At 38.6% G+C, this 17,769-nt stretch overlaps 1 protein-coding gene across 1 annotated transcript; it reads left to right on the top strand.

Moving 5' to 3' along the window:
- Nucleotides 1-5,167: 5,167 nt before the first annotated feature.
- Nucleotides 5,168-10,646, top strand: LOC134822677 (potassium channel subfamily K member 15-like). Its single transcript, XM_063833868.1, has 8 exons — nucleotides 5,168-6,657; nucleotides 6,929-7,105; nucleotides 7,573-7,702; nucleotides 7,919-8,032; nucleotides 8,339-8,468; nucleotides 9,447-9,644; nucleotides 9,854-9,936; nucleotides 10,102-10,646. The coding sequence occupies exons 1-8, from the start codon at nucleotides 6,420-6,422 to the stop codon at nucleotides 10,247-10,249; spliced, it is 1,218 nt and encodes a 405-aa protein (XP_063689938.1). The 5' UTR covers nucleotides 5,168-6,419; the 3' UTR covers nucleotides 10,250-10,646.
- Nucleotides 10,647-17,769: the final 7,123 nt, after the last annotated feature.

Raw genomic sequence — 17,769 nt, 5'->3', positions numbered from 1 at the left:
TGTTTGAGACAATGCCACAACCACACTGAGACAATGCCACTGGAATTACAGAGTGTTTGTTGTGTAACAGCTTCACGTGCACACTGCACAGTGATCGTGCACCCCCTCCACCGTCCCGGCTACAGGTGATTGATGATATCATGGGTCTAGCACTCGGGCAGTGACTGACAAAAGGCTCTTGAAAGCACCGAAATACTCATGCTATATTATTTCACCCTATAACTGTATAAGCCATCGAAATCAAATCGAATTTTAATTCATTACGCTAATATTAGGGTCAAATTCGTGAATACAACGTCGCGAGATGAAAGGTCGAGTGTAAATAACTAAATTGTAATACAAATCGTATGCTTACCTGGGGACCCCAGGCCATTATGTTCATAAAGATGAATAGAGATTCGGCGGAATGACAGGCTGAGCGCCGCCCAGTAAATCTTATGCCAGTCATTGCAACCAGGCGAGGCGGCGTAATTACATGGTCATGGACGGCATAAAGAGAACAAAGTGTTTCTTTTTATTATATATTAGAATCATAATGAGCGTGTAAACTATAGATCAGCTCTTCCAGCTCATTGTATTATTTACAATTTCCTGGTGCTGGGTTAAGCGCCTTTTAACTATAGTATATATATGCCAGCAAATACAATTCGTGTTACGGGTCCAACACACACAAGCAAATGTTTAAACAATACGATTTGTAAACTAATTGGGGGTCCAAGTGTATTAATCGGATGAGGAGAGGAGCAGTCAACCGGCCATCCCAACCGTTGGCTGACTTTTGAAGTCATCCCAAGTACAAGTTGAGTAAACGAACTATCGAAGTTTCCATTTGTTCCTCTTCCTATGGTATTGCCATTGGTACCTAATGGGTGGATGAAGACAATGAGCCATGATTATGGGAGTAAGAGAAACTTTACCACACACATGCAACAAGCCTCCTCTAGAGTGACTGTTCATATGATGCGGCCATGATGCTGTAATTGGAACAGTGAGACAAATTTACACAACAATGTCAGACATGGTGAATCTCATTTAAACATATGGTTATTGTGGAATGTGGTACTGTAGGTACGGTGTAAGGTATGTTTCCCATTTTCAAGCGATCATAATTGATTCGGTTCTCAGTGGGGACCGAATTAACATAATGATTATACGGAAATATCAGATCTCGAGCTTCCGTTAAAGATACGCCAAATATATTACACCAAGCATTATACTACTCCTTCTTGGTGTTGAGTCTGATAACCGATACAGAAAAGCGTTAAAAAACTTTCGCGTTAAAAAAACTTTTTTTTAAAACCACATTTTTAAATCAAGAAAAACTAAAAATGATCCTTAGCTACTCCCTAGACTAGGTTACACTGGGATTCGAATCCTGAACCTTAGTACAGACAAATCCGTCTGAAAAAATCGATCTGCCGCGCCGACACAAGAAGTTTTCTAAGGATTTTTGACGTTTTTTAGTCCCATTAGGTGCCCTTTACGGCTGACCAACTTTTCCAAACTTTTCCACGTGTCTTAAGGCCACTTTTTGCCACTTTACCACTTTTTACCACCTTTCTTGTTTGTCAAATATCTTTAGTTGTGAACATCGTAGAAAATTGCAGATTATTCGAAGGTGTTCATATTATCAGGAAGAATTTTTGAATCTGAGAATTTAACCATTTTCGCCGGGAATACTCAAAAATGTCTCAAAAATTATTTTTGAATTTGAGAAATTCAGCATGGATTCCTCATTTTCTCAAAAATTGCTCCACTCAAAAATAGTAATATACCAAATCATTCTTGATCTTCATATCAGTGCAATGTGGTCCAAAATGCTCAAAATCAATTTTTGAGAATGAGAATTTGGCATTTTGGCGAGAAGTTGGTCGTTTAGCTCCGGCCAGTCCATGCACACTCCCTGCACGGTCTATGCATGGTCCCTGCACGGTCCCTGCACGGTCCCTGCACAGTAACATATAAACACAGTAACATATTAAACACCTATACTACTAGCCGGCTACTAACCGGCTAGTAGTCACTTTTGTATTGTAGGTTTACAACCTACCAGGACGCGCGCCGAGTTGGACTCGTCGACGATATGGAACAAATATTTTACGAGTATCACCCGTTAACTTTTGTAATAACAGCTCCTCAACTTCACATTACCATTACCAAACCGGCTACTAACCGGCACTTAAAAAGTGGTCACTAGCCGGCTACTAACCGGCTAGTGACCACAAAATGGCTACTAACCGGCTACTAGGCGGTCACTACGCGGCAATTAGCTGAGCTCTAAAGCAGACCTACTTTCTCGGGTTTCCAAACCGGCAACTAGCCGGCTACTAGCCGGCACTTGAAAAGTGGTCACTAGTGGCTTCTAACCGGTCACCAGCCGGCTACTAACCGATCACTAGCCGGCTATTAGCTTGGCTCTAAAGCAGACCTACTTTCTCGAGGTCCCAAACCGGCTACTAGCCGGCTACTAGCCGGCACTTAAAAAGTGGTCACTAGCCGGCTAGTAGCCGGCTAGTGACCGCTTTTCGAGTGCCGGCTAGTAGCCGGTGTTCATATGTTACTGTACAGGGACCGTGCAGGGACCGTGCATAGACCGTGCAGGGAGTTTGCAGGGACTGACCGTGCAGGGACCGTGCATCAAGTGTTCATTGTTGCATGGACCGTGCAGGGACCGTGCATAGACTGTCCGGAGCTTAACGACCAACTTGCCATTTTGGCACCCCCCCCCCCCCCCCCCCCCCCCCCCATGTGGTAGCTAAAAACAATATTAGTTTGCAGCAATGTCCTCTGGAGTCGCAACAACGCTTCTTGTGTTGATGATCGCAGTTCAGCCTTGCAGGTGCAGTGCATTGGATAAAGATGACAATTTTGTAGCATGTTTGAAAACCGGCTGGAAAATAATTCCTAATGATAGTCACTAGGCCACCTTCACTACGGCTGGGGCGCACCAATGCTGGCTGTACTGCAAACACATCTTCAAATGCTTTGCTCTTTCGTTCGATATCACAAACGGCACCTGTTCTTTATTCACGAAAGATTTCCTTTCGAAACAGCAGAAGTACGAAAGGCTCCTGTACTTTACACTTTATAAGCACTGCGTCGAGAACGTCCAGCGAAGTTCTCCAGGGTTGAGCATTTCAGAGGTAGTATCACTAAGTCAATCCGGAGCAGGATTTCTGATCCGGCAAGACATAGCAGGGTTCGCTTGTTTGACTAAACGCAAAACACCGTTACAGAACGTCGATGAGGAAGTTTACCATTTGACTTGGAAAAGTTGCGCAGAAGCCGGCAGATGGGCCCTGAAAACCGTTGAGATCCAAAATTAAGCTTTAGAATATTATCAGATAAAACCAGTAGAAGGACCAGACTTTTGTTTGGATGTTCATTATGACGAGAAGGCCGAGGTAATAATAGGCTATGAAAGACACACAATATACTCGGTCTCGTACCACCCTTATACCCTCTTCACTAGCAATGACATAAGTGACGCAGAATCACTTCTTGGGGTGACCTTTGAGGAGCCTGAACAAACTGGAGCTCAGTCCTGCCCCTTACACCAGTTCTCCGTACCTCACGGAAGAGTCGAAAACAAAGATAACGTCCCTTTATTCCTACCAGGAAAGAAGGTGGAGATACAGTGTGACCAGGGTTACGGAGTGAGAAGTCTCAACTATACAACAGTGCAGACAGTGACATGTTCGGAGGATGCTAAACCAAGGCTCTGTAAACAGATCAGTCCAAGAGAGGCTTGTCAGGGTGGATACGCAAAGATAAGAAAGGAAAAGCTCTACTACTTGTTTATGGTAGTGGCTATTGTCAGCACTGTTTCTGCCGGTGTGTTGCTCGTGATGTCATTGAAGATTGGGAGGACGGGGAATAATGGAGTGGAAGAGGAAGAAACGCCTCAAAAGGGGAACACAACCGTTAAAATGTAAAGTAAGATTTCGACTTGATATGTCAATAGGAACACGATTGTGGGACATGATTCCGGCTTTTCTTTGTTTTTGATGAAAGAACAATGTTAACAGTTTTATAATAATTCATATGGGCCAGCGATTGCTTTTTACGTGCTAGCTATAGCATCTTATCGTTATAAAATTTATTGAATAGGAAATAAGTTATCGAGCTGCTTTCTGTTAATAATAATAATAGTACTATGTTTACAGTATGTACTGAAGGGGTGTCCCAGGAAGTTTCTTGAACTTTTAACAGGTACCACTCCTCATTTAACCCTCAATCAAGTTTCCTATCATTCGGCTAATTCGACCGAGGAGATCGCATAGATCCAATGTATCCTTAGCTACTCCCTAGACTACTTATTGAACGGTAGTTTACCGGACATTGCGTGAACGGACATAATTTTGAACATTGAAATGAACGCTCGAAGGCATTCATAATCAGCATTTAATTTTAAATGCCTTATCGGAATTTATTTGAAGTTGAACGGACATTAAAATAAACGCTAGGTAAGAGCCTCCAGCGCCCAATTAATGTCCGTTCAAATAAAGTCCGATAAAGTATGTTTAATAATTGTTTACTTAGCAATAGCTCCTTAATAAATTGGCTTCTGTTTTTGTTGCGTATTTTCTAGAATTTCTAGTAAATTATAGTTTCAATATCATAATGATGTCACTGTAAATAGGAACAAAAGATTAGGTCATACAATTACAATTACAGATAAGTGTCTTGACCAATGACTAAGGATGACGAGCCTCAAATTGAATTTGATCCGAGAAAACAGGTATCTCTGGCTTTTACTAACTTTTCTTCATTCGGTCATCCATGTATATTGTATAGTGTATAATGTATGAAATGTATATTGTATAGATGTACACTTTAAGTGAATAAAGGTGATCTTTGAAGTGCAGTGTCATATCAGATTCTGGAAGGAAGCCCTACAGCCACTATAGCTGCACAGAAGAAGCCGGAATTTACTGATTTCCACTAGTTTTCATGCTACTCACTGGCTAACACCTACTTCAAACTTCATAAGAAGTGGTAATAAGATTGATTAAATTGTAATTTCAGTAGGAAGATAAAAAGCCACGTGGCATTCCTTATAAGGGCATAACGTGGTATAGCGTCACAACTAGCAGCGTGACGTCACCACAGCGCTAAAGGTGGTGGCAACAAACGCTGTACTCGTGAAGTGACACAACGTTAATTCCACTATAACGGACCATATCATATTACCTCAATCACCAAGTTACCAAACGTGATCATTTTACATTTAACCGTAGCAGGGTGTTCGGATGTTACATTTGTCTGTGATATGTGTGGTGATTCCTTCCGTTCAGCTGGTATAAATTAAGTAACTACGTGGATAGTATTACAGTGAACTGTCATTTACATGTTTGTTACTGTCATGTACGTTCTTCTTTTACAAAGTTTGATTTTAGTTCCGATTCTCTCCTATTTACTCAAGCATGTCCATGGCTTTGAATTGTCAATTGTTACTACGCGTTTGATGTCCCTGCCCCCTGGCTGTTCGTATCTTAAACAATACTTATGATCATGCAGCAGTCAAGTATAGTATAATAGTTGAGTAGCTGGTGATCATGACTTTAATAATATCCCTTACTGTGAAAATATAATTAAATTTAACGCAAGCACCGTGGATAAATTTAGAATCTTATGATTTCATTGACTTTTAATAGTTGTTCAGCAGCGGAGTACACAAAATTTACATTCCTTTATTGGGAAGCTGATTGCTGAAAGTCACTTCAAATATTTCTGGCGACACATTAACTAATACAAAGCTCAGTAAAGCTGTACGTTGTCACATATTGCCCTTGTTGTAGTTTGCTTTGTTAACTTGTTAATTAGGATCAGTAAGAATTTATCTTTTGGCAGCCTTTCTTTGAAGGAATGAACCCGCGAACCGTGTGTTTACTGTTTCTTCAGAACCGTGTGTTTACTGTTTCTTCGAAGTGTTTAGTTCAGTATTATCTCACGTAAACACAATATATACAGACTGGTTTATTGTTGGTACTTGGTCTACAGCGATTAGTATACCATTACAATCTCAGTTGTAGTGCATTATGTTATACTCCTCGCAGTTATGAAAACAACGGCTATATGCATTATGTAGTGCACCATTTTACCACTGAATGAAGTCACTAGACACTAGTTTTCAACTGCCATTAAAAATAGAAAAATGTCGTCAGAGGCAATTACGCAACTCGCATACATATCCCTTCTTTTTAACATGAACTTAGAAGGGATCATATCAGTTACGTACTCGGGACTAGGGTAATGACTTTATCGGACCACAACAATTCCGTCACTTTTGGCTTTATCTAATTTCCTGTCCTTAGTTTCCTTATACATGATCCAGCATTTCCTGGATCATTATTGATTCCACTCATTTTTATTCCTTACCGTTCTCGTTGTTTCACTTTTTCACTACTCGTTTAAAAATGCAGCCTCCAACCTTTTCATCCACTTCAAGTAAAACCCCCATCTTCACATCTGAAGGCTCCCAGGAGGGATCACACGCCATCATGTTGCCGATGGAGAAGGAGAGACAGGTGAAGAAGTCAGTATGTCAAATGGTGTGTCTTATCGTGGCTCAGTTCATTTACCTGATGTTGGGAAGTGGTATGTTCATGTTTCTGGAGAGGGACTCCACTCAGAAGGGATATAGGATCGCTCTTGGTAAGACGACTTTTCATCCACATTTATACATGAATTACGGACAGTGCTTAATTTATGTAGCTTTTCTGCAGTTCCATCCTTTTCTGAGTCTGTTGTTAAAAGTGTAGTTTGTAAAGTTTGGATATTTGCACAGGGTGCACACTGCTTCACAGCTGGTTCAGGTTCTCATCTTGATATGTTTTTGTACTTTTAACAGCGCTTCTTTTGCCTGAGTCGCGACAATTATATTTTGCCCGTGACAATTATGCATCATTTGCATTTTATTCTTCAGATCAGTTGAAGGAGGTGAGAAAAGAAATGTCCCTGACAGCAGAGCAGGAAAACGTACTTAAAATTGCTTTCAGTAAAGGTTTTAGTTTTCACGATGATGAGCTACCTGCAACAGCAAGACATTCCTGGGATTTTATCTCTACCTTGTACTTCAGCATTACTTCTACCACAACTATTGGTTAGTTCTCCTTTCTTGATAAACTTTGAAACTTAGAAACTTATATAGAAACTTATATAGAAACTTAGAAACTTAGAAACTTAGTAACTTAGAAATTTAAGAACTTAAGAACTTAGAAACTTATATAGAAACTTAGAAACTTCAAACTTATATGTCATTATTGCTCATTAGTCCGGAAACATTGTATACTAAAAGTAGAAGTTTTATTCAAAGTTAACACGTAAGTTAACTTATATTACTATACAAGTGTCAATACTAACTAACAGTCAGGTTAAGCTGAAGACGATTTACACATGTATTTTGCTAAGGAAGCTCCTTAATCACTTATAATATGTTTTAAACATCCCCCTCCATGATCACTGTCAGGCGAGTCTAGCATTTTAACCGTGTCATTAAGTTACTTTAACGTAATTGTACTTGAGTATCGTTATTACAAAGTGGTAAATAACCAATTTATTATCCTGCAGGTTACGGGCATCACAGTCCTATGACAGGAGGGGGACAGTTGTTCTGTATATTCTTCAGTTTAGGGGGAATACCACTGCACATGGTCACGCTAGGTTGTATTGGTAAACACCTCAATTGCGTCATATCAAGGTTTGTAATTATAATTATTAGATAATTACCACTGTTGTAATTAGATAATTACCACTGTTGAACTGCTCGCTTAAAGTTATCCACTTACTTATCCACTTTTATTCTAATCCGATTTTCCGGTCAACTTAAAAAGTTGATTAGTTGAGTTGAACTCAGACTCTCAGATAAGACTTTGAAATTTGAAATATGAAATTCATCTCACTAGTTGTGTTCCAGGTTCTTAAACTTCTCAGCGGGGAAGTACATCAACAAGGGTCAAGGGAAGAAAGATAGTGCTACATTCATTGTAACCCTCTCCCTGCTTTTGTTCTTCGTTATTTTCAGTGCTGGGTATGTTATTTACATCAATTACATCAATTACATTGTAAGTGATGTAAATGTGGTGGTTATTGCCATTAAAATCCGTATGTAACTTAATCAAGTTTCAATCGTTATAACCTTTGGTCCGTCCGATGACATCCTGAATCTGTCATATTAATCCATTTCGGAGCTGCTGTTGGCAACTTGTGGTCATTAGTCACAGGTGATGCTAGGAAGAGTATTTAAAATGTTCAGAACTTTATCAGTTTATTACAGTCGAGATCAGATTATTGAAACCAACACTACCAGTACCCATTATAGTATTATATTTTTCAGGTCAGTGCGCCTCATCATGGGGGATGTAACCTACATACAGGCTATCTACTTTATCTACGTTACCATTAGTACTATCGGGTTTGGGGACTTTGTCATCAGGTTCGAGGAACAAAGTGACTATAACCGAGTTGTGAGTATTTAATTGACTATTAATTGACTAATTATTAATTGATTATTAATTGACTAATTATTAATTGATTATTAATTGATTATTAATTGATTATTAAATGAGTAACACCTGCACCTTTTGAATGCGGGAAACTTTGATTGTTGTATTATGAGTTCATTTATCTTCCTTACAGTGTGTAATGGTCCACAACGGAATTTTACTACACATATAGCCTGCTAACTATAATTAGGTTGGAACACGAAATATAAAATATATGTTAGATATATTAAAATATATATTAAATATTCCCATTCTGCTACTATATACCGGGAAACTGCTTACGTGTTACTTAAGCTTAAGATTTAGATTTGCAGCTGAATAAATTGACAGCTATTCTCAGGCACTTCTAACCTTCAAATTCTGCTTGAAATTTTAAAAAGTTGAATCCAGCTTGCTAGTATCAACTATCACTGTAATTCTAATATTCATTGATGATATTTCATATTATACCACATCTCAATATGTTTATTTTTTGTCTTCTCGATCTAATGCCATCTCTTGAAAGTAATGGTTCACTGTGGCGAAGGAGACTGCAGTAACAGCCATAAAAAGGAAGATATCAGTTCAAAATGGCCTGGTCGCAATTAAGTGAGATTTTACAAGATGCCTAGTCACGAAACGAATAAAGATCTGTTCTCGCAATGGAAACTAAGAATAAAAAGGCGAACTGAAAAAACCCACATTCACGGCACAGTTTGACACGGACACTGTTCCTAAAATTTGGGTGAAATGGATGAGGTTGCCTCATTCAATCTTTAACAGTACTGCGATTTACCATACTTCATTGCTAGATATGCTAAATTGGGACACGGGAAATCATTGTTTTTTTGTACATGGAGTAGCAAATGTGACCTCAAATCTTATAAAAACTTCTAGGAAACCCCATAATCGATAAAAGTAAAGATTTAAATGGCCACTAACATTATAATTTAATTTCAGATGATTCTAGCACTGTGGGCGCTAGCTCTCTACCTTGGCATGTCCATCCTGTCTGCCACCATAATGAGCATATCCTCTCGAACCAAGACCAGTCACAGGAAAGTGTTCGAGCTGATGAACAGACTGGCATTCGGGAAGAAGTACAAGAAACCGCTCAAGACAAGAGGTCATGGACGGAGGGATGATGAAGCCCTGAACGTTAGTTTAGAATATTCTAACCTAGTCTGACAACATACTTTCGATAAAATCTACCTCTATGGATACAATTGGAACTGTCAGTATCTGGCAAGGATTCTAAGCAATATTCTTAGATAAAATCTATAATCGCTTTCTGGAGATTTTTAAAAAAAGCTATACATTTATTACTTCGATTGCTGAGCTTAATATAAACGAATTTTCATTCTCAGAGCCTGATTATGGTGGATGTTAAGTTCTTGGTGGCCCAGCTTGATTTGCAGACAGATCCGGATAAGCGTGCTGAAATTCAGAGGTAAATTTCAGAATTAATACTACCGGCTCAGTAAGTTTAAATTATACTGGTATTACCAGTGGTAACAGTATAGTCTTCGTATTTTTATGGTACAGCTAACAGCCCTGACTTTAAAATGTATTGTTACACATATTTCGTCGCCAAATTACCAGACAGAATTTGCAGGTGGATAGACGCATATGAGGATCAAAGCTCCACAAGTGACGATGGATACAGTGACTGGTCGAGTATTGAGCCGGAATCAGATTATAGTCCAGAAGAGGCTGATCAAGATAACAAGTGTAACGGTCATAACAACGACATCGTGGAGTAGAGCTGTATCACGTGGTGTTGTAATGACGTCACGTGGTGATGTGATGACGTCACGTGGTTATCTGATGACGTCACGTGGTTATGTGATGACGTCACGTGGTGTTGTGATGACGTCACGTGACGTCATGACGTCACGTGGTGATGTGATGACGTCACGTGGTGATTTGATGACGTCACGTGGTGTTGTCATGACGTCACCTCAAGTTTTTGTTTGACTAAGTAGTGTCGAAATAAATGATTGCACTCACCCAGTAGCTAATACAAAGTAAACAGTCCAACTTGTATTATACGGGGTTCTAGGAACATATGATATTATAATTGATACGATAAATGTTTTTTAGATGTTTTTAAAATGAACTTGTAATTTATTAACAAAATAACCAAAACTTTTCTCGAGAGTCTGATTTTTACTTTCGCTTTATCTATCCCATAAAATGTCTGAGAAATTCTGTTCTGAAAAGGTACGCACTGAGAATTGGCACGTAATAACGTGGACTCTTATTATCATTAAAGATTTTGCTGAGGTTGTTGTATCACCCGTCAAACAGGGGGGTTCATTTTGAGACATTACCAGGTTGTAAGAGCACTTGATCACATGAGTAGGATGAGAAGTCACGTGGGTGCTCCGAGGGAGCACTGGAAGGTAGCACCTGCCACAAAACTGGTCGTGCAGTCGGGGTTAGAAGACTGTGGGGAAGTTTCACTGAATGATCACAGGAGGTCTCACATCTGACATGCAGATCCGTGCCTAAAAACCGGGATGAAGGTCATGGTTTACTGAAATTTGAACAAAATAGGGCTGAAGGGAATTTACAAAAGCTTGATCATGTTGCTCATAAAATTGTACCATTGACGAAAGCAAAAATAAACCTATAAAAACGGTCCCTACCGAATGTGCTAGTGATGGAGCACTTGCAGTCGGAATCTGAGCCGGTAGGTGAGGGTATAAGGTGTTGAGGAACACCTGCTCTGAGGAACGCTAGCACCCTTCTGCTTTCGTACGGTCTCTTCTTCTTCCACTTACTCCGCCTATTCTGGAACCACGTTTTTATCTGGGAGGTTTCATTGGTAATTTCTCTAGACGAGAGGAATCACTAATATAATGATAAAGTTTGGCAGAAATTAGGACCTTATGTGCTGTGATTTAGTTTTTTAGTTTTATTTATTAAACCTGATTTTCGGAGAGACCAAGCCCGTTAGCCAGTTCTTCTCTTTCTGAGTAAGCAAGGAATTTATAATCCTTAAACGTCTGCTCTAAAACAAACCTGAGCGTTATAAGATTATACGATCTTTGTGATTATAAGACTTTGATTGTCAATTTTTTATTCGAATTATAGGTATGGTGAAATAGAAATTAGTTTTGGCTCATTAGTCCTCACTTGCTTTATTTCTGTTAACCCTTTACCCTTCCATGCTACTGCCATCTTCTTCGACCCGCAATTTTAGGAGTAATATTCATTATTCAATATTAATGATGGATTAGTATTTTAAGTATGAATAAAACTTGCCTCTGAATGTCAGTAAAGACTGTTCTAACTTTCATCTTGTTTCTGCTCCAAGAGGTTTGTATCATTCCAGGACTACCAGATTCAGAAGAATTCCTTTTATCGATGTCTGAACAGACTTCCTCCGGACTTCGCGTAACATCACGCGACAGGTGTGTGACGTCACGTGAGAGATGCGTGACCTCACGAGCACATATGGTGGACACACTGTGTTTTCGTTTCCGATCGGGGGAGTTTCTATGTTTGCGTTCTGGTTGATGAGTGGATAAGTCGCTTTGTTCGCTATCGGAGGAGGTCAGATTGAGAATGTCTCTTATCATGAAAGAGGTCATGTTGGACTGAAAATAATAATAATATTATATCAAAGAGTGATGAACTGTCAGTGTCAGGAAGGAGGGGGGTCAAACGCGAACGTCCTGAAGGGTCGTTCACATATTACGTAATCAGCCGAGGGAGAGGGGGTTTCCAAATCATTACGCTAGTGTAATTTTGACACTATAGTTATGTGTAAAACTGATTACTGAGGGAGGGTGTAAAAATTGTCCAAAAAGTGATTACGTAATATGTGAACGACCCCCTGAGATAAAAATCGAGAGTTGAGAATACCCACACTTATAGTTATACACCCCAAATTGTTCAGCATACAAACTTTGAGTTTCGTTCAAAAGGTGTTTTATAAATATAAATCAGCAATTGAAAATAAATTTGCACTGAAAACATTTTTCAGAAAATTCAGTATATGATAGTATGCAAGCAATGCAATTAGAAATCGTTAGTTCTTCGCTTATAACTGCAACAAATACTTAAAAAGTGATTCAGAATATGAAAAACACTTCATTTACCAGTACCAGCTTGAGGAAGTAGTAGGAAGGGAACTGGTAACTAGGGAACTGGTAGTGGTAACTAGGCTAAATCTCGCTCAAATAACTTTAAATTTAATGCTAATAAAAGTGCAATGCAAGGTCAATTAAAAAGCAGTAGCTTATTAATAAGGCGGCGGCCCGCCGCCTTATTAATAAGCTACGGCGGGATGTGACACGTCAACTATTAAAGCATAGTAACGATTCTAAATCGTAATGCACGGCACTATTCGGATCAGCCTATTTATTGATTGAAATTAAAAATTTATTGAAAGCTATCCGGCATTTTTGGCGTCTTTTGTTCATTAAACTGATAGTTATTACAATATGAACTAATAAAAGGATCTATTTAAATACGGTTGTGAGGATTGATTAGGCTAAGATTTTGATTTGTCACATTTTATTGACACCAGCTACAGTGAGCTAGCACAGATCTCAACTTAATTTACAGCTCGTTCAGTAAAGCAAATGAATATAATTCTCTATCGATGGGTAGCACGAAATGATGTCATTTATCATATATTCATGTATTAGTTCTATCAGCTGACCGAGTCGTGAACCAATTAAACAGTGCTAATTATAAAATAGGGCGAGAGTACTGGTTGTACAAGGGTACTGGTAGTACCAGTACCCCTGTCTGGTAGTGGTTAAAGCTGGGGAATGTTACAATTTGTATCTATCCATTTTCGAGGGGTTTCTTTTCGGATTAAATGAAATGGCGTTTTGTAATTCGACAGTGTAGCACAAAAATCAAAATTGATCAATATTTTGGCCATCGAAATTACTACCTTATCGGACCTTATTTGGACGGACATTACATGAACGGACATAATTGTGAACGGACATTAATATGAACGCTCGAAGGCATTCAAAACCATCAAAAATCCGAATTTTTTTCAATTTTAGACGTTTTTTTAATTTCAGCAAATGATTTTTTAATCCATTTTTATACAGTAAGTAAGAATAGCAGTCATTAATCAGTAAAAATGTTAATATGTGTACATGATCAGTGTCTAATATCACATATCATCTTCATTAAATGGGTTTTCGTGCATGAAATAGTCCATGCTTAAACAAGCATCAGTGATTTCTAGCTTTGTGGAAACCTTTTTTTATCAAACTACCCCGGTCCTGTATTTCAGTGTTAACTTTTACAAGCCATTCGGCGTGAAGTGGTTTTATCTTAGACAACTTTAGGTTAACCTTAAAATCACGTGGAGCTTTCCTAGCACTGTTTCATTACCTCCCCTCAGTAATATGAACTATAAAAACGTCGGACAATGTCCTTGGCAACACGAATTACCGTAATATCTAGAGGCTGGAACAAGTTTGTCATGTTGGCGGGGACTAGCTCATGAACTATGTTGTTGAGTGCCATGATTTCGGCAGACCAAGGATAACCTTTCCGTCGTTAACTTACGGCACAATAAAGTTCTCATAGTTGTCATATTCTGGGTAAAAAGTTCGAAATGGTGAAATTTTTGAAAAAATTTCAACGGACTTTAACTTGGACGGACATTAATTGAACGGACTTTATTTGAACGGACATTAAAATGAACGCTAGGGCCTCCAGCGTTCAAGTAATGTCCGTCCAAATAAGGTCCGATAAGGTAATCTTGGTAGCAAAAATGAAAAAGGTCTAACTTTTCAATATTAGTTTGGAAGACAATTCTCGTTTCTTTAACGTATAGGTTGGTTCTTAGCCAAAGAACTAAAGAACATGGCATTAATTAGATTTATGTAGAACTAGACGGATAATTGTCAAAAACCCGCTTATCCTTTTATCCTTTACTTTTTGAGTAACTACTACTAGGCTGTGGCTATAAGCGAATATCTGGAATAAATGCTCATCATGATTACTGATTAGTGCCCAATATAATTATATAAAGAATAAGTAGCAACAAATGTTTGAGAACAATAGTTATAATATTAATAAGCGAGTCTCTTGAAGTATTTCAAGGTTGTATCAGTATCAGGTGAGTTATTCACTTTACTTTTATCCTTGATGTACCATGCACTACCACTGCACACCAAGTGCATGAACAACCAGGTAGAAAGGAACCGAATTAAACAGGGAGTAAACAGTACTAGTAGTATTCCTGACGAGTGAAGCTGAAGGTATGCAGATGGTGTCGATTTCACAGCTTGAGAATATTCCACTTATACCAATATTTTGTATGTTTACAAGACCAGCACAGATTTTGCTCACTTTAATTTTACAGTTCCGAAATAAAGCCAAAGGTGTCACTTTGACTGATTATAACATGGTAAATATTTCGTAAAGTTAAGCTGGAGAACAACCTCTTTGACTGTCTGTAACCTCTTTGATAGTCTGTAACGAAACGAAATAGAGCAAAGTTTTATAAAATTGTTGACCTAAAGATCCCTTTTGACCAAAATATGAAGCCGTGCGATGCCTTGGCAGCTTCGCAACAAGGCATCGATATATAACAGTAAGCCAGCATGCACCTGCTATCAGTATCAATTTATATCAGCTCGGCATTAATGATCACAGAAAGTGGAAGCATCCCAGAGACATGTTCATAATATTAATATTTTGTAGATGAAGGTGCTTAGTGCCTCTCCGGCCTCCATTAGTTGATTGACTACGTCAATCAGTTCCAGCTTGTAGCTTTGTCTACGATTTCGTCACGCTACAACGTACAGTTTCTCGCGCTACAACTCCATTCAGTTTTCTTTAACCGCGACCAATAAGTCCAAAAGTAAAATGGTAGATATCAACTATCAAAGTCTAACCTTTAGAAATGCACCTCTTCTGCAATCTTAACGATCTGTCATCAACCCGATCAATCAAATCAAAAAATAGTCGCATAATGATGACATTGATGATTATTTTAGTGCAACCCTAAATTTGAGATCAGACCAGTTGAAGCAACATACACTTTCATTTTAATACCAACTTCCAGTTCCAGTTTTTACCTCAGAGATTTGTCGTTAATTTGACACTTACTCAGCACTCACATGATTTCATATAATAACCTTACGTTAACGAACAGTATACAGGCAACCAGATCGATCAGAATTCCAAGACACTTAGACAGGTGTTTTGGTAAAGTTGTAGCTGGTATTGATATCTTTGACTTTCAAGTTTGGCTTTATATACGTAGACAAGGTTTGGCAGCATGTCACTTGCCATTAAACACAAGGTTGTTAAATACGTATTACTATTAGGAGGGAATACGTATTGGAATACGAATACGTATTAATCCTCGAAAATTGACGTATTACGAAAAGGTGTGTCGTGCGCGCAAAAAATTGTTTGCTTATCGGATTATCCATGAAATTTGATTACAAATTTAAGTTATCATGTATAACTGCACTCCTTTAATGCATGATCAATGATGAGGGTGGCGCGCAGCTGTAATGTTTAATTTTGACAAATCAGCGTATTATGGCGTATTCGTGGACGTATTTAACAATCCATAGAAATTACCGTATTACGGCGTATTACGACGTATTCTTTATTAGAACTAGGCAGTGCGCCATCGACATAACAGTAAGACGCGCGCGCTGACCATTGAATGGTTTTTTAGCTCTTATTTCGGCCAGCACATTATTTTGGAAACAATCGAAAAGTTATAATGCTTCCCATATAAGAATTTTGTTGAAATTTGGTCAGCTTACGTAAACACTTATGTTCTACTGAACCTAATTTAGTTTGAGCAATTTCGATGGTCAGAATTTGAGTTATCAACGAATTTGTACCTATTTTGTCATTTTTAGACCTCTAAATCAAGGCCAATCTCTCCCAACTAAATTAGGTTCGGTAGTTAAGTATGATTGGAAGGTTCTGACAAATTTTCAGCATGATTCATATTCAGAAACCGAAGATATGACGGAATAATATGACAAAAATCAACGAATTTCGTCAAATTACGCGACTTTAACACCTAATTTTGCTCCAAAAGCCGCGCACCATCAAATATGGCACCTCGGCGAAGCTCACTGATCATTCCAAAAAAGTATAACAAATTTGGTACTGTGAAAATTCTCACAGTCTCTAGAAAACAATGGTACAAAAATTTTGAAAATCCGAGCAAGTTTATTTTTATCGTGCACCCCCTATTAGAACCGAATACGTCGTATTATTTCACGAAAATTTGACGTATTTAACAACCTTGATTAAACATGTGTCAGTGTGGTCAAACCAGACAGACGTCAGACACGTCCAAATAATCACGTCCTAGCTCAAGCTGAGCGTGACAAATTAACGGGTGATATAACTCGTAAAATATTTGTTTCAAATATTAAGACCGTCGATCGAAGAGTCCAACTCGGCGCGCGTCTTGGTAATGGTAGGTTATAAACCTACAAGTTAGGGGTCGTTCACATATTACGCAATCAATATTTTAGCAATTTTAACCCCCCTCCCCCCTTCCGTAATCAACCGTAATCAAGACCCAACCCCCCCCCCCTCCTGACAGCAATATTACGTCATCATGGCCTGACCCCCCCCCCCCCCCCCTTGACTTTTCCTAGAAAACACTTTTCTCTACGTTTCATGCTACCCTGATCATGCTATCGATCATGATGAGCCGAAATCATTGTTATGATATCCGGCCGAGCACCTTCTAAACTACTTACAGTTACTATTATAGCCGGATATTCGATCAATTTCTAAATTTTTATATCACTATCAGAGTGAAATTGAATGAAATTTGAATTAAAATATTATATTGTCAAATTGTTATTATTCTAGAGGGTAAAAAAGAAAATTTGGATTACGTAATCAACGACCGAAAAAGTCACGTGACATTCGAGTGTAGAGTGATTAATCATCATCCAGTAGCGACATATTAGAATTGACGGGGCCCTCGTCGCGTCGCAAGTACATACTCATAGTCATTAGTCAAAATATGGCCGTGCCATATTACATATTAGTATTGCTATAAGTAAAACGGACCAGGAAAATCATAAACAAAAAAAGCTAAAACTAAAAGGATTGGATAAACTTAAAAACAATATATCGATTTGGTTTAAAATTTGCCAAAAAGTGATTACGTAATATGTGATTGTGAACGACCCCTAAATCCTTGCCTCACGTTGTACATTGTAGCCGTTACCTGAGGACCCCAGGCTTTAATGTTGGTAAACAGAGATTAGGCGGAATGACACATGACAGGCTGAGCGCAGCC

Source organism: Bolinopsis microptera, chromosome 11 (assembly GCF_026151205.1).
Source record: "Bolinopsis microptera isolate Bmic1 chromosome 11, MBARI_Bmic_1.0, whole genome shotgun sequence".
Lineage (NCBI taxonomy): Eukaryota > Metazoa > Ctenophora > Tentaculata > Lobata > Bolinopsidae > Bolinopsis > Bolinopsis microptera.
The sequence above is the reverse complement of the archived record's forward strand: the minus strand, read 5'-3'. Positions and strand labels throughout refer to the sequence as shown.